Below are 26,445 nucleotides of genomic sequence, written 5' to 3' on the forward strand. Positions count from 1 at the left end.
TGATGAATTGAAGAGCATCAACTCCAAACCCTTTATTGTGTCATTATTCCCAGTAAGTACATCAAAAGTGAAATAGCACAGAAAACACAGAGTACAGAAAAATAAATATATGTTTAAGGGTATTTTTAGGCATGAATGAAATAACATACAAAGCCATATAGAACCACATGTTAAATGGAAAACTTTCTCCAGATTATGTAGAATAAAAGGCAGCTACTTTCAAATAAGAAGTACTGGAGTCCCCTAAATTGAGATATTAAGGTACTCAGAACTAAGACAGCACAAAAGTCTCTGCTTGTAGAACATGCAAGAGACTTTTGTGCTGTTGACAACCTGACATGACTCAGATAATTAAAAATCGACTGCTGCGGAGCTCTTTTTTGTGCTGGTGCCAGCTACTCCCTGCACTAAATGAGAGAGCCTGTGGGGAAAGGGAAAAAAAGTCCAATAGCATGGTGGATAAGGCACATAACATGAATATGAAAACAGCACTGGGAACTTTATTACAGAACTATTTAGATTACAGAACTGGTAATATCATGATGCCTAACAGCAAAACCCATTACACAGGTATTTCTTTGCATGAATGAATACAAAAATCTCCAGGTTTTTTGGTTTTTTGTTGTTTTTTTTTTTTTTTTACAATGAAGAAGAACATATTATCTTTTTTAAATAAAATTTTAAACAGACATCTATTTATTTGTTAGTTCCATTAGCCATTATTCATTACCATTCGGAAAAACACTACCACAAAAGAACACAGAAATGCTGTCAAAATATCTTGATGTGCTCATGCATTTATTTTCTATGCAACCCAGAGTTGTTCAGCTACACTTGGCTTAGTACATTTTTCCGGTGGGGGGGAAAAGAATAAAATCAATCTTTATATGCTCTGGATTCTGTCACATAAATGCTAAAGATTAATTTACCATTTTCTGCAGACATGTACCTTATTGCCACCTTACTATGGTGAGCAGCTTGTTGTCTTCTCCCTCCCATTCCACCATTTGACAAAGTCAAACTGGCATTTATCAATTTAGTTATTAACATGCTTGGCATTTCCTACTGGAATTTGTTTACTTGAGCACTTTCTGGTAGAAAAGGAGAAAAAAACCCCAAACAACAAAACCCTTCCCCAACATTACTTACCCCTTCCTCATGACCAAGACATTTAAAGCAAAAGCACCCATGTCTGCAAATTTACATTGACATTAAAAGTTTTTAACCCATTACACTGATAGTTTATTTCCCAAATGAGTTTGCAAAACTCCAACAAAACCCCTTAATTCAGCAGCTCTGATAACATTTTTGTTGCTGACCTTTCTAAGCAATAACTGCATTATGCAAGAGGGCAACCAAACTGCATGTGCTGTGCACAAAGCTGGCAGTCACCCCTATAATTTAGCTCGTTTAACAGAATTTGTAAAGCACAGGAAACAGAGCCCTACAAACTGAGGTTCACTGTTTCTGCACTTTGCTGGCCATCACTCAGTTTGTGAATTGCTGCAATCACGCTGGCGTGTATATCCAGTTTTTCCTTCTGCAGATTTATAAGCGCTTCTTTTTCTGCCAAGCATCCTTCTAGCTGGGATTTTTGAACTTCCAGAGAAGATGCCTGCAGAAACAAACAAAATGTTATCGTTTCCGCTATTACCAACTGAAAAACACATAATACAGTGAAAGCTGAGTGGCCCGGTGGTGAACTTAAGCAAGTATTTAAAAAGCAGTTTTAAAATGACAAGCTTGTCTCAGAAATCTCCCCTAGCTGTACAGCTGGTGCACATAAGTGATTACAGCTACTGCCACACTGTAAAATGTTGGATACCATGGGAAAACATCAACCCCTTTGTTAACATTGTGCTACCATCTACATTTCATTTCAAGCATCACAACAGCAAATATTTACTGAGAACAAAAGAAATATTTCCTATATACTCTATAACATTGCCTGAAGAGATTAAGCCTTTGCTTCCAGGAAATGGAAATACAGTAAACATGGTTGTCAGACTGCACATTTTACATTTGCTGATCAGTTTGCATGTAAAATGAATCTCTGCTATGTGATTTTAGAGGGAGTCTTACTTGCAGTCAAGGACATGTAGGCTGCACTAAAGCTTGGGGGATTAGTTTTGTAGGGTTTTTCTGTTTGGTTTTTTTTCTATTAACTTTATCCTGTTGACTTGGTAGAGCCAAAGTGATCTCTCTTTCGAAAAAAGACACCTTTTCTTGGAGATAAAAATGTTTTTTTTGTTAGAATTTCAATGATCAAAAGAATTCCAGGCGCATTTTGGTGCATACATATGTGCCTTAATTCAATGTGAAAAAAGGGAGGGAGAGCAAGCTGACCTACATTTTCAGTAGTCAAAACTACTGGAAAGGAATTTGTTACATTTTGTTATTTAACATCATGCCACAGATTTGGTGGGTTTTTTTCCCTTCCCAACATTATGTACTCACATACCACACCACACAGAGTCTCATTAGAACTTGATCCTAACTTAAAACTCAAAAGGTATGCAATTAAAGTTGAGAGAATTTGTTCTTGTCCACTACTACATCAGCTAATCCAGGGTCTTTAGGTACTTAGCTACCAAAGTACTGATTTACCAACTCTGTCAATTAAACAAATACCTAAAACTCCAGTCTCAGGAATGCAGGCATGAGTAATTCCTTACCTTGACACTCAGTTCTTTCCTTGCTTGCTGTGTTTCACTTAATTCCTTTCTAAGAATATCGATAGTTAGTTCCATATCTGTTTTTTCTTTCTGTTGAGTTTTTATTTTTTCTTCCAGAACATTTATATTCTGTTGCAAGGCTTAAGAAAATGAACACATTAAAAGATCAAATACCAAACTTAGAAAACACATACTGCATTGGCCTGGGAAACAAGGGAGTTTTTTTATTAATTTTTTTTTTTTAGACTCAACATGGCTGCTAATTGAATTTTTGAGTAGTGCCACCTACTGATAAATTTTAGTGGTTGCTTCCAGTCATTTGCAGAGAGTTAAATTAAGCTCTTCTAATTTGCATTTCATACAGAAAATAGTTCTAATGGACATGTCGCAAGAAGATCCTGAAGGGACACAATATGCAGAGATTCAGTCAAGTCTGGAAAATCAACTTCATGCATCCTTTCTAAAAGATTAAAATTTGTATTTGTTTCATTCAACTATTAAATTATCTATTTGTGCCCAACTTTTAAGGTTTACAAGTTGCTCATTAAGATACAGCAGCTTATCTAGAGCCTATAATAACGACATCTAGTTAATACAGTTAGTTCTTTAGATTCAGTGATCTTAAGGTAGGTGACTTACTTGCTATTGTGCCATCTCTCTCCTGCAGCTGTTGCTGTAATTCATTTCTGTGATGTTCACTTTCTACTAACTGTGCAGCATTCCTAAAAGTGCAGAGAAATAAATTTTAATGATTAAAATGAGATATGCCACCATTCTCCTAAGAAACTAAAATGATTTTTGTATTATTTCCTATCGCTGTCAAACCTATGAATGTGCATGGTGTGAGCAGAGATAGATCTTACTTCCTTCCTGCCACCATGACCCATCATGGTAGGAACTACTGAAAAGGCTGACACCTGAAGTACAAAGGCCAGAAACTGGTGCCTTTGATCACAGCCACAAATATTTCAAAGTACTGTGGCAGAACTAAAATTGGCATTCAATGCAAGTAAAAATTCCCTGCCATTAGTGATTAAGGATGCTGGGGTTTTAGCTCTTACTATGCTCCTGAAGAGACAATGCAATTATTAAAACCTGTTTCAGGTATTATCCCTGTATCCATACACAAAAAATACCATTCTGAATATCTCCTGGATTGTCACACAATATTCAAAAGTGACCATACCATAAGACAGTGACAAAGCTTTTATACAGGCCTGCTTCAGTTCTCACTAGTTTGGGTAATCCTCAGTTTCCTCATTTAATACAGAAATACTGGCATCTACCAGGAATACAGCTCTAACATGAGCACTTGAGACTCTCTGAAGCTAATCTACTTTTTCCATTACCAGCCAGACTAATTTCTACGGCATATTCTACTTGCCACTTGCCTTGCCTAGATGGCATCTGCTGTCACTTTTGTTTACTTGTTTATCCACTTCCTATCTACCAGTTTCTAAGCTGCAGCCTTTAGCAAGAGGGAGGGAAATATATTTCCAGTGTGTCCATTTCTGTGGCAGTTCAAGAGTACCTATATAATAAACTGCTCCTCCAGACTGGCATTAACAAGGATCAGCTTTCATCAGAATACCTTCTCAATTACCCTGAGCTGCATATTGCACCATTTGATGTCAGTAGCCACAGTTGTTCAGTAGCAAACTAATGTATCAGTATGAAAATTTTCCATCTGAATCAGAACTCAAGGCAGTGATTTGGACTGCTCTGATTACTGGCAAGGCAAGAGCCTGGAAGGGTGAAGTGAACTTTCCAAGTAAAACCAAGAACAACATTTTATTTCTCGACTGAATACAAGGCCTGCCTATGAACATCTTTTAAAGACATCTTCTGAAAATTATGTATTAAATAAAATCTGTCAAGAGCCTATATTACCTTAGTTACATTGGTGAAAGGTACACCAGACCTCTATTTTAGGCCATCAAAAATTACAATTACTCCTGAAGAAGACATAGGTAATACTGGTTTTATAGCTGAAAAAGAAGTTTTCTACCACAGGCAGAATACCACCCCTCATGACTTCTAATTAACTTTCAAATGTGTTCATTTAGTAGGGTTGGTTGTTTTGGTTTTTTTTCCCAACTTGACAACATTAAGAGAAAACATGCAGGCTAAAAGAAAATACAAGGAAATTTTTTCATGATAAAAGCATCTAAGAATTCAACGACAACCAAAATAACACCTCCACACTCTTCCCAAGTGCACCTAAGAATTAGGTCATCATCTTTCTCTTCATACTGTTCCTGAAGTCTGTCAATATTCCCTCACCAATTGCTTCAACCAATTAAGGAGCAAATAAAATAAACCAAAGTCAGTAATATATATATATAATATAACAGATATATACATATATAATATAACAGATTCTCATCAAAAGTAAATGTATAAACCAACCCTGAAGCATCTTTGGATAACTTCACTTCTCAGATGTTAGTTAAAGCACAGTTGAAAAACTGAGACTAAAGTGCTATTTAGTTTTACTCTTTCACTTGCTTTAAAAAGACTGCTCTGCTGCATGAGTGATTCATTTAGTTTCATCATTGCTTCCACCTGTTTATTTAGTGAATTGCATGTAATCTGTAGATCCTTATATTGCCTTTCCTTTCAGTTGCTTCATACCTACAAATGAAATGTAATTGCTTTTGAAGAGAGCTTTTACTTTAATAGTTTGCCAAATAAAAATATTTGCTATGATCTGTGCAATCATCCCACTCAAGTGACAAGCAAGGTGTTTTTTGGAAGTTGTTCAGCTGAGTGGTTTTGGTGACAGCTGGCTGTTAGTGTGTTAGATGTTTTGGGTTTGTTCTTTTTAAATCAACATACCTAGAATCATAGAATCATTTAGGTTAGAAAAGACCCTTTAGATCATTGAGTCAAACCATTAATCCAGCACTGCCAAGTCCACCACTAAACCATGTCCCTAAATGCCCCACCTACACATCTTTTAGATACCCCAGGGATGGTGACTCATCCACTTCCCTGGGCAGCCTGTTCCAATGCTTGACTTGGAAGAAGAAAACAGACAAACAAACAAACCAGCCAAACATCAGAGGATCTCTTACATATCCTGAAGTATTCATGATCAGGAAGCAACCTCCTTCCAGCAGAGAACTTTTAGGAATTGACAAAACTATAAATACCTTTAGAAATTTGCGAAGAGCAAATCTATAACAGTTTGTGTTTGTCAGTCATCTCTTAAGGGACCCATTAAGTTAGTCTATGATCTTCTATGATCTTGTCTTGTGATACTAAAATCTGAACATACTGAAGACAATGCAGTGTGTAATTAATACAAGCTTATGAGGCAGATTTCATGCTCTAAGCAAACATTTTCCTACCTTCCCACCAAAAGGCAAATTCTATCCCCTGGTGTCAGTTAATTGATTGTTTTCAAGAAACAGCATATTTGAAGTATGAAGGTTGTTTTTAAAAGTAAGTTTTTGCTTTAGAAACACATTGTAAGGATTAGAAAGTTTTTTTCCTAGTTTTAAATTTCCTAGAATTTAAAACTGTTAGATACTAGATAGAGGCTGATTTATTTCCCAGGAATTAGACAATACATGTTCACAAAGTGAATGACTGCCTACAATTCAAGCAAAAATGGAGGCACTTCCACAGTGACTAGACACTTATTCAAGAAATTTAGTAGTGGAAAAAAATTTTATACATTTTCCTCCCTCAATGACTCCTTAATTGGCAGCAAAATGCTTTCAAAATCGTCCAATAATGCTTGCACCTAAGCAAGAAACTTGATCTCAATGTTATCAGTTTCTTTGTCTTGCTGACACCTAGTGTCAGCTCGTGAGTTGAGAAGTCAGAGCTCTCTTAAGCCTTTATTCTTCCAAAGCATGTTCTAATTTCAAATATTTTCTATCTTTATGTACTTTGTGTGTCTCACATATTCTTTTTAGCTTAAGAACCCAAAGAAATAATGCTTATAAACAATTCAGGACACACAATGTGTCTCCTTCCTCCATACCTCACTTGCACCTAATTTAAGTCAGAATTGGTAGAGACTTGACCAACAATGGCAAGTCCTACATAATGCAAACACATTGATATTGGCTGTTTCTCCAGAACTCTTGCAAGCATGTCACCAAGACAGCATGTAAGATCAAAGAGAGACACTGAGAGCATGGAGAAACTAAGCACTCTTAGTTCTGTGTCTAGAGAACAATGCTCTCTTTTTATACAAAGCTCGTGCTATTTCCTGAACTGGACCGTCAGCACCTACAATTCAGTTCTCATTCCACTGAAAGCTGAATGTTAATACATTAATAAATTTAAGTATGTTAAATGTAACATAAATTTGAGTTCCTGAAACACCTTCTTGACAAGCATACAGAAGAAAAAACAATGAACTTTTAATTTAAAAACATGACACAACATGTACTGTTGCTCTTCTATTGTGCCTAGCACAGTAAAGGACATCAGAACTCTTTTCATATGAAATACTTGTTTAGAGATCCTACATGTCTTACCTCTGAAGGAGATCAAGAGTGGATTTTTTTAGTATTTCATGTTCTTCAGCAACTGCCTGCAATTTCCTGTTGTGTTGAAAGAGCTGTTCAATATCAGTCTGTGCTCTTTCAGATTCTACCTGTTGAGCCTTCAGCAAATCGTTAAGCTCTTCATTTTTTCGTTCTGCATCCTTCAGCATTGCAGCAAGAGTTCTTGCCTTTGAGTGGAAAGACACCCCCAAATACAAAGGAAAAAAAAAGCCACATACGTTAAAGGGAATTCTGTTTCTCAAGTTGTATTAGACATGTTTGAGGCCATAGATCTAACACCAAAATGTCACCATCTATACACTAAGAGAATAAATTCTCTCATCTAATATTAACTACAAAATAATTGGTTCACTAAATTCCTTTAGCTCCGTTTATAGACATTGTGAAGGAAGAGGGGAAGAACAAAGTACAAGATGATACATTTTAGCTGTGGATTTAGTAAGCAGTAGCACAATCTTTAATATAACCTTTAAATAATAGAAATTATTCTCATTTTTCAATGTGCAGCCCAAATACAGACCCCACAAAAGCAAGCTTTATTTGAAAGTTCATCTCTGACCAGTGAATCAAGAGGCACAAACAGGAAACAGTTCTTTATATACCAGCAAATTTGATAGAGAATTCTAGTAAGTGGGTTTATTACTTTTTAATATTGCTGAATTATCACCATTATTAACAAATTATTATAATTTGTTAACCATTATTAACAAATTATAATGAGCAGAGTAAGGTGGTTTTGTTGACATCCTGTAAGGAAAAGTACATTAAAGAAAACTGTGCCAAAGAACAGTCCAGAGGAAAACAGGATGTTCATGGTGAAAATTAGGACTGCCCTAACTTGCAAGCACAGCTTATAGATAAGCAATATAGTTTTCACATGTGATCACAGTTAAAGCTACCCAGATAATCATTACTCAGTCCCACCTTGAAGCTCCTCTACTTACCTCAGACTCAGCCTGGGCTCTCTGACACCGGTACTGAGCCATCAGCCTCTCAGCCTGAGCCAGAGCTACTGCCTTTACTTCCAGTAGATCCTGCAGCCTCGTTTCTTTAGACTGCATATAGGGAGAACATTTCACATTAACATTTTCTGAAAGTACCAACTGCAGTGTCCCCATGCACATTAGGCTGTACTCACTGCTAATGCCAACAGCTTCTGCTCGTAGACATCCATTATGTCAGATATCCTCACATCAGCCAAGGGCTCCTTCATCTGTGGAAACGTTTTCCAATTACTGATACTGGAAATTTCAATTTACTTACACAGGTAATGTGTCACTAAAGAGCTCAGTAGTTTTGTGAACTCCCCTTGCCACTAGACTTTTTGAATTCTCATTTTTGTGTCTGAGGCTATCTACTCAAAAATATCCACCTCATCCTTGAGGAAGTTTGTGAGCAATTGAACTGGTTAGGCTTAATAGGATTCATCTGCAGAAGACTATCAGTCCAGCACTATAAAAAGGTAAAATCACCATTCTAAAATCATTCCACTTAGTTCAATCTTTGCTGGAGAATTAGCAGGCCTCTCATAGGACACCTAAAATAATCTGCCCTAAGATTAACAGCACAAAATGCATATGGTTGAAACTCCTTGTTTATACTCTTGCTTTCTCAACATACATATTAGGAGAAAAGGCCAAGGAAAGTTTTTCTAGGATACTGGAAATTATACTATTGAGGACCTACAGAGCCTACAGTGACTTAGTAGAGGAAATGCACCATGTATGGCAGGACAAAATCTAAGTGTTTACTAAAGTATATGCCTGAGTCAAGTGAAAATGCTACTTAGTGATTTCAGGGTATTTTCTCTTAGGCAGTGCTGCTACAACACCAGTTCTGAGCAGCTGTTCACAGATGCTGATGCACAACCAAGGGCAAACTATGCCAGCTGTTCATACATTAAACACCTACCGAAAAGCCTGCAGCATCCTGAACTACTATGCAATAATGCTTTTTGCAAATTAACAGGAGACCCTGTGTAGCTCCAGTTCTCTGCTGATTTTTCTGTCCCTAAAGTATGAAACAAGTAGTTTATTCTCCTACATGCAAACTTAAAATATCTAAAGGACATAGAAATGACTCCAAGAAAAGCTCTAAGAATGAAATTCCCCTCATTCTCTCTGAACAGTGATACTATGAAAAGTGTTTTCTCAATTATGTTTTTACAAACATTTGAGCTTCACAAAATACACAGAGAGAGCTCAAGTACTGGATATTTTAAATGAATGTCTATATTGCTTTTGAATTACTAATTAGAAGGTCTAAGAAAAGAATCACTCAACAATTCATCAACAACTTTCTCCCCTAAAAAAAACCCAACTGAAGCAGGTTTACAATCTGTCACATTACCGTGAAGCTGCTGCATTAGTGCTGTGCTTGCTTTGATTTACATTAATATAAACACAGCAATGCACCCACAGACTGTCATGCAGTCCTTAAAAGAATGATCAATGGGAGCATCCAGTGGCAGAGTAAAAAGTAAGGCAAGGAAGACTCACCTGACCTTTTTCACTGTTATTCTGGCATTTCTCTGAGATGGCAGCTCTCTGCTAGCTAACTGGTATCTAAGTTTCACTTTTATCAGTTACAACAAAGAGGTAAGAGTTGCAAAGCTAAGGCTGGAGGCAACACCACACATACAGATATCATGCTGTTACCAAGAAACTTTCTTTTTCCAATTTGCATACTGTTCTTTTAAGCCAACAGAAAACAGAATCAACAATCCATCTCTCAGTCTAAAGCAGCGACAAAGCAGCTAACTTGTTTTGAACAGAAAAGGGAAAGAGCAGATATATTCGGTATCTGCCAGGATGGCCCACAAAGCAGCACATGGTATGTGGTTCCTGGTTGGGTGTTTCATTCACAACGCAAGTTGCTGCGGAGGGAAGTAAAAACTGCCTTCTGAAATAATAACAGCACCTTTCCAAGAAGGCCACAAAAGCTCCACTGCAAATGCTAGAGTCAGCTACAGCCATCAAAAGGAGAATGTCAGTATGCATGTTTAGGCACACAAGAGATGCACCACACTTTTTCTAAAGTAGCACAGTATCTCTACTCTATTACAGGCTATTGCTTAGGAAGCAGAGGGAGGAGGTTCCCTTGTATGTGTCCCTGCAAGTCTAAGCAGTTGGACTGTACCTGGCTCCTGCCTCTGCATCTGACAGCTAAGATGACTGCATCTGACAGCCCCCCTGACGAGGGCCCTCAGTAAGGAGCCCTACCCTCATGTATAGCTCAACACAGCATCTCTGAATTCTGTTCAGGAGCTCAGTAAAAAGAGCACATTCCAAACAGACAGGAATCTAAACAAAACTTAACTGTTCCACACACAGCAGTTTGACACTTGGATTTTCATTTCCATCCCTCCCAGTTAAAAAAAGTGTCAAATGTTTCACAAGGGTATATAAATTCTACCAACCTCTAGTCCAGAATGAAGTTTTTGTATTAATTCCTCAATATTTGAAGCTTTGGAGTCACTACTTGAAGGATAGGATGAAGCACACCTCGCTGAAGTAGTGCTGGTCACAGGTGCCTGCATTTGGATTCTCTTTGCTCTGTGCTGCATTTCTTGCAGTCTGTAGGCATTATTTGCTACAATGCTTTCACCCAGCCTGCATAAACATGAGGCTATTAATGATATAACCTGCTACAAATAGCATTGCAAGGATTGAAGATGAGATGTACAGTCACATTTGCATTACCACACCTCATGAAGATGTGTGTTGGGCATGTGCTCAAACTGGCCAGAGGCACAGAAAAAGAGGAAGAAAATGTAACATGGCTAACCTTTAGAGACAAATACAGAACCACATTAGAAAGGGTAGAGTGCTCAGCTGTTTTTGAGCAACAGATCATATCTCTTATGCACCTGAGAAACAGGTTATTTCATCTGTTATTATACAAATTAACTAGGCCACTGTTTGTATCAAAGAAGATGAAGAAAGCATTAGTAAGAATTTTTATTGGGCATAAAAATAAGATTGAATCAAGAAAAGGCAGAGTGCAATCAATAAACCTCAGTTTTACCTTGTCTGCAATTCTATTTTACAATACTGTATTGCGTACAACACATTTGATTTTGTAAGTTTTAACCAAAATTTAAGTATGCAGATAAAAGTGCAATCTGTTTAAATTTGTATAGGGAAGAGAACTCAAAAGCTTAGAAAAAAGTAATTTCAAGTGTCTGTATGTAATTTGTGGCTGGTATTTTCAAAGCAGGTACCAATAACATGTTTCAAACAAGAATGATAAATCAAGAGCCAATTTTAGAGGCACCAGTTATAAATTTTTGCCCTTGATAAATTCCCTAATTACTAAGCTATCCCAGCCTCTTCACTGAAGTGCTGTCTCAATTGCTTCCTAACTGAGCATAGCTTATTTTTAACTTGCATTTATAGATATGTTATTTGGCTATTCCATTGTACAATTCCAGATATATTTGATTTTATAGATCTTTCATTCTTTCAGCCAGACTATTCATTATTGGCTACTATAAAAATATTTCTTATATTCACAAACCCATATAATTATGGAATAATTAAGATTGAAAGGGACCCATCTACACATCACCTAGTTCAACTCTCCTGCTCTTAGCAGGTTTCCCAGGACTATGCCTAGTAATTTTGACTCTCTCAAAGGATGATGACTCCACGACTTCTCTGGGCAACATTTTCCAGTTTGACCTCATCTTACAATAATTGGGTTTCTTTTCTGATATTTAAAGAAATCTAAAAGGTTTTTTCTGATATTTCAGTTTGTGCCTATATCTATCCTCTCAGTGGATACCACTGAGAAGTCTGGCTCTGTCTCTTTTCTTCCTTTCCTATCAGACATTTCAACACACTGATAAGAAGCCTGCAAGTCTTCCCAAAAGTAAGCAAGCTCAGCTCTTGCAGTCTCACCTTGTGTAATACATGCTCATCCCTCAAACTCTTCGCTAGACTCACTCTAGGATGTCTGTATCTTTCTTGCACTGGAGAGCCCAGGCCTGGACACAACACTGTGGTGTGGTCTCACCACAGCTGAGCAGAGGGGAATGCCCTCCTTTGCCCTGTCATCAGGACTCCTCCAAGTGCAGTTCAGGGTGCTACTGATCATACTTGCCATTCTTGAAGAAGTTGCATTTGTTTTCTTCTAGTCTTCAGGAACCTGTCCCAGTCACCATGAATTTTCCAAGGCATTCTGGAGTAGCCTTGGAATGACAACAGGCAACTCCCTAAGCACTCAAGGGCACATCCTGTCAGGTCTTCTGGACTTCTGTACACCCAGTCAGTTTACATGTTCAATAACCTGACCCTGTACCACCCAGAGTACGTCTTGCCTCCTCTAGGCTTTCCCATTGCTCTCAGGGACATTGCTCTGCCTTTGGGAATCCTTATCAGTGAAGACCAAACAAGGCATTCAGTATGTCAACTTTTTCCCTGTCCTTTATCAACAGGTCCCCTGCTTCACTCAGCAGAAAGTCATATATTTTCATGTCTGGCTTTTGCTGATGTAATGGTCTTTCTTGCTGCCTTGATATCTGTCAAGTTCAACTCCAGGTTGTGATACAATTTAATTTTTTTTTTTTTTGTAATTAATTACATCTACAGAAATAGATGTATTTAAAAAAACTCTGACTCCATCAGAGTTTCTCAACACTTTTTTCATTGTTTAAACCACCTTATTAAAATACTACCGGAACTGTCATCTGCCTGTGTCTTACCCTAATCTGGTCTTTCTTGGAAGATACTGCAAAAGGGTGAGCAAAGCTTTAGGAACTGAAGAATGACACATCTGACAGAGTTCATTAGGGAGAACTCTGATAGTCAGATGCACCCTAAGTTCCAAGCACAGATTTCAGATAAATGAACACAGGGACAGGAGTCAATTGCTCCTCCGCTCTCTAGAATCTGACACAAAATGAACACCATCGGCATTGTGATGGCTTCCTCTGGCCTCCAGGATCACTGCAGTCTCACAAGTGCACATAAAGCAGAAACAGGACAATATTTCTAAAGCTTCTGTGTCTGATGAGCTGAAAATAGTACTCCAAAAACATTAATATCACTAAGCCCATAAAAATGTCAAATCTAACCAGAGTATCACAAAAATACTTACACTATGGCAGGAAAATCTGGTAAGGGTGCAACCTCAAAGAGTATTTTAAGCCCCACTTGGACCCGCTCTCCATGGTCTGATGTTAAAGCAAATGTCAAAGGTGTAATCAAGCGTTGATCCTAAAAATAAATTAGTTTGGTCAAAGCAAGACACAGCAGACAACAACAACAAAAAAATTCAAACCACAAAATACAAACTACCAAAACATCACAAAGCCCATGACCACATATATGTTTTATTCAAAACTTAAGTTACCTTCTTAAAGTTTGCCCTTCTAAGTTTCTGAGCCTGAAATCCATGGAAGACATGTGGTTTTAAAAGCAGTCTATACTTCTGAGTATTTGAAATCACCTTCTACATTAAAGGCAACTCAACAGGTAAAGAGGCTAGTTAATTCCTGCAAGTTTTCAAGTGCTTGATACTCAACATAAAAGGTCACTAGCAGAAGTTATAAAGATATCATGGACTGTAAAACTCATCGTTACCCATTAAATTACACAATTCCCATTCTAGAATAAAAAATCTCCAAAACAGCAAGAAGTGTTTGACTCTCTGGACTGCTTTTCCATCTATAAATGTATTAAGGTATCATCTGACCAGAAACTGTTTTGGCCATGCAAAGCTCCAAATTAGATGTACATATTTAATAGTAACCAACCCCAAAAATTATTGTATTGTTGTGGTAATTGTTTTCTAGTTTGCTACCTTTAAACTGCAGTCATAATGCAGTCATAAAAAGGATCATTCTTACCAGGCAGCTCAAATATGATTTCATATGCTTTACCAAAACGAATGACTAGAGTAAAAGCAAACTACTGTTATTTTAGAAGAACAGTGAAACAACCTATAAGAATTGTACATAAGGGACTGTACTTTCTTAGAAGCTTTACCACTTCAGAGATAACCATACAAAACATAACTAACACTACTGCAGTGCAGTGACACTTTATTTCACAGATACATTTCATAAAACATTTTAAAATCATACCTGTAACATTTTGTAGAAGCTGACCTTCATACCAGGTATATCCTGCTGTAATCTGCTCATAAGATCAAGTGTTTTCAAAATAATATCAGTAGCAAGTTTGCTTTTAAACATCCAAGTAGAAAAGCAAATTGGGTGGGAAAAAAAAAAGCGAGATACGTCAAATCAGCACTGACAAATCCAGTCAATTAAAAAAAAAAACCCTAATAAATACCTTCACAAAGAAAATAAATATATCTAGCAAGGCAATGATGCTAGAACCAAAGAGATCATACTGAGTTCCCTGGACATGTGCTTGAGCTTCTCCAGCATGTCAAGGATGGCAACAATGAAGACCAAAACCACCAATTCCAGTGAAAGTGAGGAGTGTTTAATTATAGGTCCAATTATATTTCACTTATATTTGGCCAGTGAAACTGGCTATAAGTATAGCTATAGCTAAGCTATAAGTTATAGCTAACTTATAGCTATATTGACTTTTAGCTATAATGACACTGAGCTGAAAGAAACATGCATTTAATTTTCAGTGCAACAACTGCCCCCCCCCCCAATGATGTGTGATATTTTGGAACTCTGATTGCATGAAATCAAAATGAGAAATCACATGCCATGAGCAGTCCTAGTAAGCTTTCATTTGGATCAGCATGAACTACTGCATGATGTTTAAGGTCCTTATTCCACATAAGTGGATTTCCAGCTCATGCCAAAAACATTATCTGAATGAATTGATCAGCAAAATTACTTTTTATTCCACGAAATACCAAGTTTAATTTATATTGATTTAAATGGTACTTTCAACTACCATTTCTTTCCATTGCAACAATATCACAACTCTCACACTAGTCATGTCTAGTTAGATTTTAGATAAATATGTGTGCTCACCACATTTTAGAGTCCACCAACTTGGTCCTATAGCCAGTATCAATCCCACAATAAGGAAACTGGTGTTCTATCAGACATGTGCATTGGCTGGCAGTCAGCACCTTCGAGACATGCATTTTCAGTGTGTCATCTCTGCAGAGCAGTAGGCAGAGTTAAGAATAAATTCAATATACCTATACCTAGATATTGGCACCAAGAGGCAACATTTTATAATAATAAGGCTAGGGCACAAAAGCTAGGGCATCAAAGCACAAGAGCCTCTAAAAATGCTTGTAATACCCAACTACAAAAAGCACTTAAATCATGCCTAACAAGTCAAATAAGCTTCACTTTTAGTTAATACATCCACTTATTGGAAACAGAGAGTGAAGGCAAGCCTTAATAAAATGGGTGGCATAAAGAAGCATAGTCAACAAAAGGCAGGAACCAGGCTGTCCCTAATCCAAGACTCAGTTACCTAAAAGTGAGCCAGCAGAGACTTCTCCACAGAACTCAGCTTGAATGCAGGACTACACGCTGCAGTCATGTCCCCCTTACTAAACTTACTGTGGACACTAAGGACTCAATGAGGAGTGTAAAACTGTATCATTCCATGTTATGTTTCACAGTTTCTCTTATCTAAATTTTATATTTGGCTGGGAGCTGCACTTGTCTTAGCTAGGCAACAATACTACATGGATCAAGAAGATGGCTGCCTAAATTTCCCCATAATTTCAATGGAAAACACTCATCTTTGTTTTTGATCTGCAAAGGGCTTCTGTTCTGTTGAATAGCCACAACATTTTACCCTGCACCACTGTCTCACAAAATAATTCCACCGCAATTAGAAAGCTACTTTAGATCTTGCAAGATGACACTGCTAAGTTAAATTAGGGCAGTTATTGTCATTAGAAGCTATTAAAGTGACCCAAGTTGAACATGCCTTTTAATATCTTAGAGTGGAGGAATAATAAATCAGTTGCCAAGAAGCACATTAAAAGGATATTTGTGAGGACATTAATAGCCTTGACCATTCTTTCACACTTTTTCTTCACTAATAGCTCATCCACAATCTGTTCTGGCATCTGAAGATGATCAAGAAGAACAGGCAGCAAAAGATCCATAAAGTGTTCAGCTGATTTACCATTCTTATTGTTGATAACATCCTGTAGTAAAGACATTTTATGTCAATACTGAAAAATGCAACACAAGGAAGCCAAGCTTCCTCTACCCCTTCCTGCACCAGTCTGTGCTCCTGCTTTCCCAGCCTCTTGCTATTTCAGGTTTAAGATGGCTGACCAGTATCATACTGGAGGAGGAAGTTTTCAGGAAACAGAAATATCAAGAACTTCCTCATTCCTGTAAGTCCTAGAAAGGAACTCTGATAGTGTTCTACCTACCTCATGACTTCATAAACTGCCTTGTCTTCCACTTACATCACAGACATATTTCTAAAATACTGCATGTCTTTAAAAGAATTGTTGTTTTATGAAGTATGTTTACTCCAACATAACTATTTTGCAATGAACTTTATTACAAGTATTTTTGTATGTGCTACTTTTCAAGTCAAATTATAAGAGTTGTTTAAAAATAATTTAATAATAAGAGCTTCTGAGAAGCTCTTTAAACTCAGTTTTCAGTCTTGGTACCTCAAAAATCTCTTTGAGTAGTTGCAATGCTAGCCCTGAACAGTCTTCAGAGCCTTCCAATGGTTGGTTTGACAAGTGCACCAATGCAACAGATGGTTCAAAACTCTTTGAGCTAGTCACAAGTCTGGTGTTTGCAGAGACTGGCAAGCCAGCTGGTTCCAGTATTGCCTTCCGCAGGGTGTGACGCAGTTCTAGCACAGAGCAGAAGGCAAGCAGCAGCTCTAAGATCTGTGTGAAGTGAAGAAGAGTTGAAATGCTTTTAAATCAAGAACTTATACAGAAACTGCAACTCCCATAACACAAGTCTAAAGATATATGCAAGTTCTATGCAACTCCTTTTAGCACTTGAAAGTTTTCTGAGGAATAATTTTCTTTCTTTAAAGCCAAGTCAGCAGCAGAAACAGTTCATTGGACTGTGAAGGCTTGTGACAGTATTCAGTGTATTGCATTCTTTTCTTCTGACATGACTGCTGGCTAGTGATACAAGTAAAAGTACAAAATTGTATACACTCAGCATGAAGAAAGCTGTCAAAGAGAAAATATTCTGAGACAGGAATAGATGCACATCCATTCTCAGAGCATGCACAAAGAAAAAAACCACCCTGGAAAGCTCCATGTCAACATGCCTCTCTAAACCAAATAAACAACAGCAAAACCACAGAGAGAAACAATAGCCTCTATTATTAACTAGGATGTGTAACACATTCATAGAAAAAAGCTCCAGATCTCTTTCACAGCTTTATTTAGCCCCAACATTTTCACATTTCATATTTTAGCCTTTAATGACAGATAGCCAATGTTTCAGTTACATAGGGTGGTAGCAACACAAAGCTGAATGTAGCAGTTCACAGCTTAAACAGAAGTGGCATCAATTTGTTCAGCTAAGGCAAGGACACTTATTCCTACACCTTTGAGATTAGCATCAGGGTTCCCTGATCACCAGCTGAAGTCTGAGTAGTATTACTAGGTTTAGAGAGCAAAGTAGGATACACTGCATTCCTGGCAGATGCCAAAATTTCTTAATAGCCAAAGCACAAAGGTGTTTATCTTGGCTTTTTGCCTTTACATCTGTTGCCTGAAAGCAGACACACGATCTGGCAAAACTCCAACATTACAAATTCAACCTGACAGCCCTTTGAATAACTAGAAAATATAAACGTGGTGAATTCTCTAGGTCATTTAAGAGTCCTGACGACAGTGTATTTCATGACCAACCCTTGTACACAAGGAACCTATTTATAATAACAGAAGCGAAACTAGATTAGGAATGTAGCCTCAGCCTTTAACAGAAAAAGTATAAATACCTTAGACGATGAATCAGGATCCCTTCCATGAAGAAGATCTAATACTTGACCAAGGCAAGAGGTGAAGTGTTTATATCTATAGCATGCACAGAGAAGAAAAAAATTATAAAACTGAAATTTCAGTTTAGACATTTACACCAAGTGATGAATGAAAGTGCCCTATTCTCCTTCTTACCCCCCAAACACATCAGGTAAAGTGATGGTTGTGATAATTATATTTCTATTTAAATTTTTGATAATTTAACAGCACAATCGTTAAAAATATTTAAAGTTATTTATCACTAAGAATGAAAGCAATTCCTTAAAATAAACTATGATTTTTCAGCCATGTTACTGCTTGATTTAGATTGAAAATCAGCCCCTAAAAATCTCCTAGTGGAATTTGCAGAACTACTAGTCAAGCTCTCCACAGAACCACTCTAACGTCCCCAACCCCCAACAAAATTATTACTTCTTGCAACTTCAACCATACTATTCCACTTCCAGATTATATAACACTGTAAAAGGCAGAATAGCTACTCATCTTGTTGTCTGACTACCAACACTGTCCAGACAAAACATTACAGAACAGGGTATTCAACGTTCCTTGACAATGAAAAAAACAGGTTTTAAGTCACACTTCTGTGTAAAACTAGTAACCCAGCAACCCTTTTGGTTCAGATATAGCAGTTATAATTATAATCAACTAGCAACAGTCAAAAAGCATCTTGGGATTTTTTTTTTCTCCTTCGTGTTTGGTTAAGAATTCAAATAGCATACAGCAAAGAAACTGAACTAGAACTTGGAAAAAATACTTTTAGGAAATGGAGCCATACCTGGTAAGATAATCTGCAACTTTGGGGTTCTTCATAAGATCCATGAGTAAATCAACAGAATATTTTCTTGTTAGAGTATCTCCATTTACAACAATATTGAATATTAACTGAAATGTCTGATGGATATTTCGAGCGTGAAAAAGCTGGAAGGAAGAAGAAAGTTATGTATAGGCACATACTTTGCTGGGTGTCTTGCTTATTAAAACTAGCTGGAATTAGGATTTTATTTGGCCAGGGTGACAATTGGTTTTATCTACAACTTAAGAATAGAAACAACTTCAAAGACACACTTACTTTTTCTCCTACTTCTTCATTTAGGGTAAGGCTTGATAACACCGAAAGTGCAAACACAACCATAGTCAAACTGCTGTGGGCCAAGAAACTTATTAAGGTACGATAGAAACTCTTCACATTATTCTACAGCAAAAAGGAGAAACAAAGATATTACAAACCCAACAAATTTACAGGTTTGACATATTTATACATAAGCCATATAAATAATGAATAATACAAAAAAATGTTAGTATGGTAACAGTTCTCTGGGAAAGCTATTTCATTGTTCTGCTGCACAATACTGGCATTGATGTTAATGTTCTTTTCAACCTGTATAAGGAAAAATGAGAAAAAACACTCCAAAACAACAGAGAACCAACCAAGGAATAAATTCCATAATTATTTTAAGGAAAGATGAGAAAATAATTTTGCTAAAGCCCATTAGAGAAAATTATCACTGAAAATTGACTCCTATTCATTCTCTGATTAATGATTGGATCTGACAATAGTTTCTCCCTTTTTTTATCCTCTGCCTCTTTTCCAAGGTAAACAGAAGATTTGCTTTTATGTAGATCTCTCTTTCTGAACTAAAAAATTAAATGTTTGCACTGATTTTGCACTGAACACACAGGAACAAAGCAGTTCAGATATGTATATGTATTTGAGGGCTCAAGTATCCTGGCATGAAGATCAGTGCTATTTTATTGAATTATCTTTTGAAAGGCAAATCTCCTTTTTGCTTACCAAAAATCAACTTATAATCTTTATGTTTTAAAAACATTTAGTTTTTTCTATGAAAGAATGATCAAATTTTCAATTCACTTTTCAGCTGCGGAGAACAGTTGCAAAAACCAAACACAACACAAGCAAGGGCAACAACACAGCAATGTACCAAGGGAAGAGGACACCCACTTCCTGTTCTACTGGTTATTTCCTCCAACATGGGAGAAACAACTGCCCTGCAGCAGAACAAGCAGGTCAGGGTTATCACTGCTGAAAGTGTTAAAGAAGTACTAAGGTAATTACCTGGTAGAGTCAATTAACTCTTACCTGTAAGCTGGAGAATCATAACACAAAAGCAAAGCTCTTACCGAAGATTTTATCTGACTTTGAATAGACAAGTTGTGACGACAGAGGTTTGCCAGGAGTCCTAAACACGGTATTGTTAACTCGTCTTCAGTGGATTGACTTAAAAGAAAAGCCCAGAAGATGTTTTCATTGAAGCATCCTGAATTTAATTACAAGAAATTGTAGGGTGGGGGCTGGGAGAGCTGGGTGGCTGGGGGAATTTATATTTTGTTTTGTGTCTTGGCAAGAGCTTGTTTTTTAATGAGACACCATTTCACCATGCAAAGCAAAATTCAGAGTGTAATCCATGCAGTGTGGGCAGTTTTAAATTGAGTACATCTGAAAAAACCCCAAAGTATCAGAGGCCACTGCTATCAGAGGTTGTTTATTACATATAAGTTTCATTAGATTTCTTACAAGAGCACTTGAATTGAATTTTTATTAATCTAACAGGTCGGCTCCTAGTGACAAGCATGAATTTCCTCCTGGCTTTTCTCTTTGTTAGCTCCCTGCTCCCGGAGGTGTGGAGGTGGGTGAGGCAAATTGATATTCCATGACTCAAAGTCCCACAATCACTGCATTTGACAACCTGCAACAAGTACATGGTTTTCAAAGGAAAGTCTGTTAACTTCAGAGCACAGCTCGCTCTGGAGACCAGGTTAGTACAGTACTCTAATAGTCTTCAAAAAGTTTAGCTTGTTGTTTCCCATAAGAAAAGACACTGAGTACACACTTACACATGATGCATTAGAAACAAAATTAATCCATCGATGTTGGCACCAGCACAAAAGATGGGAACGTTGTATGTTAGTCTCTGCAGCAACTGAATACCCTGAGGAAACAGAAAGCTGTTCACATGCTTGTCCTACACCATCTCAGGAGGAATGCTACAAAAGATGAAACTGAAAGGACAAATATCAAGACACCACAAACAAATTAATCTTTAGACTCTAACATTAATATAACAATTACACAAGCTGCTGCAAGCACATTGTATGTCCTAACATACTGATTTACTTAGTAAAAGCCCAAAAAGATTATTAAGATTTTATTTTGACAGAGGAGTTACCTTTTCAGCCCATTTGATATTTTGTGTTTTAGCTGTCATATTTTTCATATTCTGTACTGCCTTAGTGTGTAACTCTGAGCTCTATACTAAGTGTTAGTAAGTTCTCTTCACAGGGTAGATAGACAAAACAATCCTTTTCCATCTTAGGAACCAAGGACAACTGTTACCAGCTTCAAGCCCAAAGAGCATAAACAACAGTGAATTGAAGAGAGCAAACATGGAGGATGGGACTTCATAACCTGAAGTTGGTTTAGGACAATTAACCCCAATATGTAAATAGACCAAAACTTATAGAAATGTGAAAACTTGTGACCATTTTGGGTCAATCTTGGGCGTAGCCTAGGCGAGGCTCTTGTACTGCCCAAGGTGTATCCTTTTAAGGCCATTTAATAAATCCCTTCTTTATTTTTTAGCTCTGTCTAGTCTCTGCTCCAGATCAGCCTCTCAAGGCATCACATTCAATTCTCCACCTTTGCCTCACCAGCAAGTTCTCCATTCTGTCAGTGATAAACAGGCTTTGTCCTACTGAAAGGTTTAGAAGTCTCATCAAAGTCCAAATAAGCACTTTGCAAGCTCTTGTAGAAAGGATGCCTACAGGAAAACAGGTTTGCTCTAAAGACTGCCAACAGATCTAAGGGTAGCAAAGTCCTTCATACAGCACTCTTCTGGAACATAACTGAAGTCAATACACTCAAATATGACAAAAATCACAGCAGAGCTTAGCAGTTAAAACAAAACCTCATCATTTAGATATCTAAGAACTTCAAGGTCTTAAGATTGGATCTATCTGGTGACTACAAAATCTCTCCCATTGACTGGCGAGTCACTTGGATCCCTAGATCTTGTGGTACTCCTAGCACTTTGAGAAATACACAAACCACAGGAAAATAGTTCTTTACTGGATGCCTGATTTATTTTCCACACAACAAGGGCCACAGGACTACTAGTAAATTAATTTTCTGCTTTTCAGAAAGAGACAAGTGACAACAGGCAACCAGTAAGTACTTGCTGAAAGTTTAGAGGAAAAGCAGTGCATATTTGAAAAAAATAAAGAAAACTTTAAGGACAGGTTAAAATTGGTGAGTTCAAACTGATAGTCAGACATTCACTGTAAGCTTTGATTAGTATAGTGCCAGGCATTCACTGGCAGATAGCACTGACCAGAAAAAAGGAGGCCACACATGCTCTGCAAACCTCCCATGAAAACAGGCAGCCACAGCTCTCCTTTCATTCTTTCACAGTTACCTATCAAAGTACTGATTAGACAAAATGATCTCCAGGTTTGTGTTATGAAACGGCTTGTGTCAGGAGAAACAGCCAAATACCTCAACTGGAAATCAATCTTCTGAGCTCTCAACAATGACTTCTTGAAACAATTTTTAAAGAGCAGCATTTTTTTTTTTTTTTGCTTGGTTGTTACTTTTGCTTTGTGGGATTCTTTAGGGGCTCTTTTGTGCAAAGCACAGTAAGATTAAAGAGAGTACACAGAACTCTATAAATTGTTAAATTCCTCATACCCACCTCATACAGCAAATAAACAGCTAAGACCAACTTTCCTTCGACACATTACTTCCAATAGAGCTTTTGAAGGGTTATTACATGTATACAGTATAATGTTCATTATGCAACAGTAGCCAAACATTATGAAGCATTAGTTCCTTTACCTGTAATAAGACTGGGTCACTCAGATTAGTAGAACTTCGACGAACCACTCCTGCCAGCACGCTAGTCAGATTGTAGGTGTCCTGGAGAGCTTCTCTAGTCTCTGTATCTGAAGCTGGAATTTAGGAATTATTAGCAAAAGAAACTTGCATTAGCTACCAGCTGAAGCAGAAGCCAAAGCCTCTGAGCAGTTATTCACCTATGTTTTAAAGGTAACTACAAACAAATGACAGCTCCTATGCTCCTGCCTCTCTACCTCACTTTTGGACATAAAGTTAATTATAACACTAATCCATTTCCTTAAGATGGTTGGACATTGAAAGAACAGTCTACCTCCTATCTACCAAGTTTCAGTTCTGAGATCTTGAAACCTGCACTTCAAAGGCTTAGGTCTTGATGAGCTCAGTTTCTTGCCTCATGCTATGGTGGAAAGGTAGACTCAAACTGATAACTTGATAAGGCTATCAAGTTATAAAAATAAATAGAAGCCAGTTCTGCTTAGGCAATCCTCAAAGAGTTGTAGCAAAACAAGAACAATAGATCATTTGGAAGAGGACTTAATTCTTAAAATTTTCCAGAACCCCATAACAAATATAATTTTACAGTAATTGTTCCAAAAACATAAAAGGAAGCTCAGAGAGGCTTAAACTCCATGAATCAAGGAAGATAAGCAAGGGAGCATCATAAAGGACTCAAATCTGGAATAACCACTCATATATGATGAGAAACTAAGCAGAGATGGGATAATTTTTCCCTATATACGTAGGTTGTGCTCTGAGCACAGAGCTCCCTGGACAATGAAGTCCCATTTCCATGAAATAGAAGGGGGAAAAAACCCACAAAAAGGTATCTTAATACACAAGCAAAAGGCAGTAGAACCTCTTTGCAGTGGGGATACTTGATGCACATAGGCCAGGCTATTGGAAAGCCCACATTGCCAGCAAGCACTGCAGTGATGACAGTTGAGGATTGCTGCAGACAGGTAAAAGATGTTATAAAAGAAAGGTCTGATAAAATATGGTTTAGGCCCTTCAACTATAGCTAAAGCTAGCAGTAGTTTTTAAGTTTCCAAGTGAGGAAATCCTAAGAATGAGAATTGGTTTGCATAATAACCTATTATAGGGAAAAATAAGAGGCACCTGAATAAACAATAGATCTGTCCCATGAGAATCCACCAAATAAATATGTAAACACCTGTAGACGGAGAGAGTCTTAACACCTACACACACAAGCACTTTCTAAACAAAGAATTATGGAGCAAGAAAACTACTAGCCAGCAGGAATTGAGCACGAGGTCTGTGAAAACTGTGTAAAAACAGTTACTAGAATGAAGAATTGGCTTCTTCTGCATGAGGAAACTGAGTCCGACTGATTGTTATTACAACAGAGGATGTGACACCACCTCTCCCTATCCGAGCATGCCCTAGCCACGTTTCTCACTTGATTAAAAAAGTAGTCTTTTCCAGCTCCAAAAATAAAGGACAAGAGAATAATTTCTCACTCTACCCAGCGGATAAATTCTGACAAGCATGATCATTGTCATTCACAGGGATGACTTCAAATCTCCTTCTCACTGCAAAACTTCTTAATAGGTAGCTTAGCCAAGGACTCCACTACAATGAAAAATAGTTCATCTTTCACACGTCATGCTTCTTCCAAGATATTAATCACCCACAACACAGAATCAGCATCTGTCTTATCTTCCCTTGCCCAGACAAAAGATAAAAAGTCCAGATGCAAACCTTACCTAGCTGTGATAGCCAAGTAACCACAGCCAAGACGAGAGAATTGTTTATATTAGTGTCCTCCAGGAGCTCTACAAGGCAACTGAGACATTCACTTGGTAGAATCTGGTTTGAAGCAAAAAAACGGGTAAGCTTCAGTCCAGAGATAACCTAGAGATGAAAGGAGAGAAACAACCTCACTTACTCAACTGCAACAATGTAATTGACACGGAAGTCGAAGCACAGAGTTGCATGAAATAGATTTTGTCCTCCTTGACAAACTGAGAATGTGTCATTGTACTGGGAGATTTATGCTCACATGTGCTGGGGGGAAAAAAAAGGCAGAAATGGAAAAAAAATTGGTTTATTCCTTTATGCTTGGAAAGTACCAAGTTTATTTATTTTGAAAGAATAACCACGTTGCAATCAGCCTGCCTTCCAAAGGCCTGGACAGGGACCCAAAGGTGGCACTCCGCAGAGAGGATCTGCAGAGGCAGTCAGTGCTGTTTTGGGAGGACTCTGTGACTGGGATGAAAAAATTGAACCTGAGCTAGGGGAACCCTACATAAGAAGAGGCCAAAAATTATATATCTTTACACCAATACAGGTAGACGCTATTAATATTTTGCATATGGGAGACACATAATGTTGCTTGTGTATTCCCTCTGTATCTCCTTACAAGCGCTATAGGGAAGAAAGCAAAGAGAGATATTAACTCTCACATAAACGTTCTAGCAATTAAAATAAATCTGTATTTCAAAAAGTAACTTGGAGATTAATTCAAAGGCCACCACATAAGTTGTACACAAAGCTGTACCTGAAGATCAGGGAAATGAACTGGTCCATCTCCTTAGTTAAAACACGTCTAAATAAGTGTTGAGCGGAACTGGAAAACTCCAGATGCAAGACCAGTTCGTTACTCACACGCTGTTTTTTAAGCTGTGAAACGATTGACGCGGGCCAGAATTTAGGGGGTAAATAAAAAATTAAGTCCCCCGTAACCCACACTATCTGCTTGTCCTGAGTGCATATAGACTCACAACACGTCTCGCTCTGTAAACACACCATAAAACATTATCCCACAGCACACCCCACGCCCCGCTCCCTCCGCGCCCCCGGCTCGGGCGCCGCTCCCACCTCGAGGCTGCGCTGCAGGAGCGCGGCATTGTGCGGTGTCTTGGCGGCGCGGTACTCCGTGGCTGCGAGGAGCAGGGCCTTCATGCAGCTCGGGGGGTCCATGGCGGCCCGGTGCCCCAGACGCTCCCCTCGGCCCTCACTCGCATTTCCCGCCGCCGCCGCCATCGTGACGCAACGACCACTGAGCGTGAGCGGCAGCCGCGCGGCAGCACGGGAAACGCCGCCGCCGCCATCTTGCTTAAGGGAGGCAGGGGCGGGCAGCGACCACGGCTTGGGGCAGGTGGCGAGAGCCGGGGGAGGCGCCGCGGTATCCAGGGAATGAGGGCGCTTGGATCGGTGACAGCGGCTTTAGGGCTCACGTGCCGTCGGGGCGAGGGATGCTTTTCCTAAACAGAGCTCTTTGTGGTCGGGGGAAGCTGAGTCTTCCAGCCGCCCAGCCCCTGGAGGGCTGCCTCCGATTGGAGCTGCCGTCGCTTCCCACCTGGCGTCCGCAGCCCTGCCTCGCCTTCCTGCTGTCTTTCTAGTCCCTATGATCTTTTCCTCTCCTATTTGGAAGGGTTTAAGCCCGGCTAGAAGCCAGCTTCCCTCTCCCGCCTGT

At 38.3% G+C, this 26,445-nt stretch overlaps 1 protein-coding gene across 1 annotated transcript; it reads right to left on the minus strand.

The window, feature by feature from the left end:
* CIP2A (cellular inhibitor of PP2A) lies at positions 1-26,014 on the minus strand. The gene is made up of 20 exons (XM_009095469.4): positions 25,848-26,014; positions 24,734-24,881; positions 22,989-23,101; positions 20,993-21,087; positions 20,279-20,375; positions 19,209-19,331; positions 18,915-19,057; positions 18,100-18,175; positions 16,796-17,023; positions 16,153-16,312; positions 15,168-15,309; positions 14,289-14,388; positions 13,301-13,419; positions 10,620-10,812; positions 8,340-8,414; positions 8,146-8,256; positions 7,172-7,368; positions 3,315-3,397; positions 2,676-2,815; positions 1-1,615 (listed from the first exon to the last, which is right to left on the minus strand). The coding sequence occupies exons 1-20, from the start codon at positions 26,010-26,012 to the stop codon at positions 1,445-1,447; spliced, it is 2,679 nt and encodes an 892-aa protein (XP_009093717.3). The 5' UTR covers positions 26,013-26,014; the 3' UTR covers positions 1-1,444.
* Between the last annotated feature and the right edge of the window lie 431 nt (positions 26,015-26,445).

Source organism: Serinus canaria, chromosome 1 (assembly GCF_022539315.1).
Source record: "Serinus canaria isolate serCan28SL12 chromosome 1, serCan2020, whole genome shotgun sequence".
Taxonomy (NCBI): Eukaryota; Metazoa; Chordata; class Aves; order Passeriformes; family Fringillidae; genus Serinus; species Serinus canaria.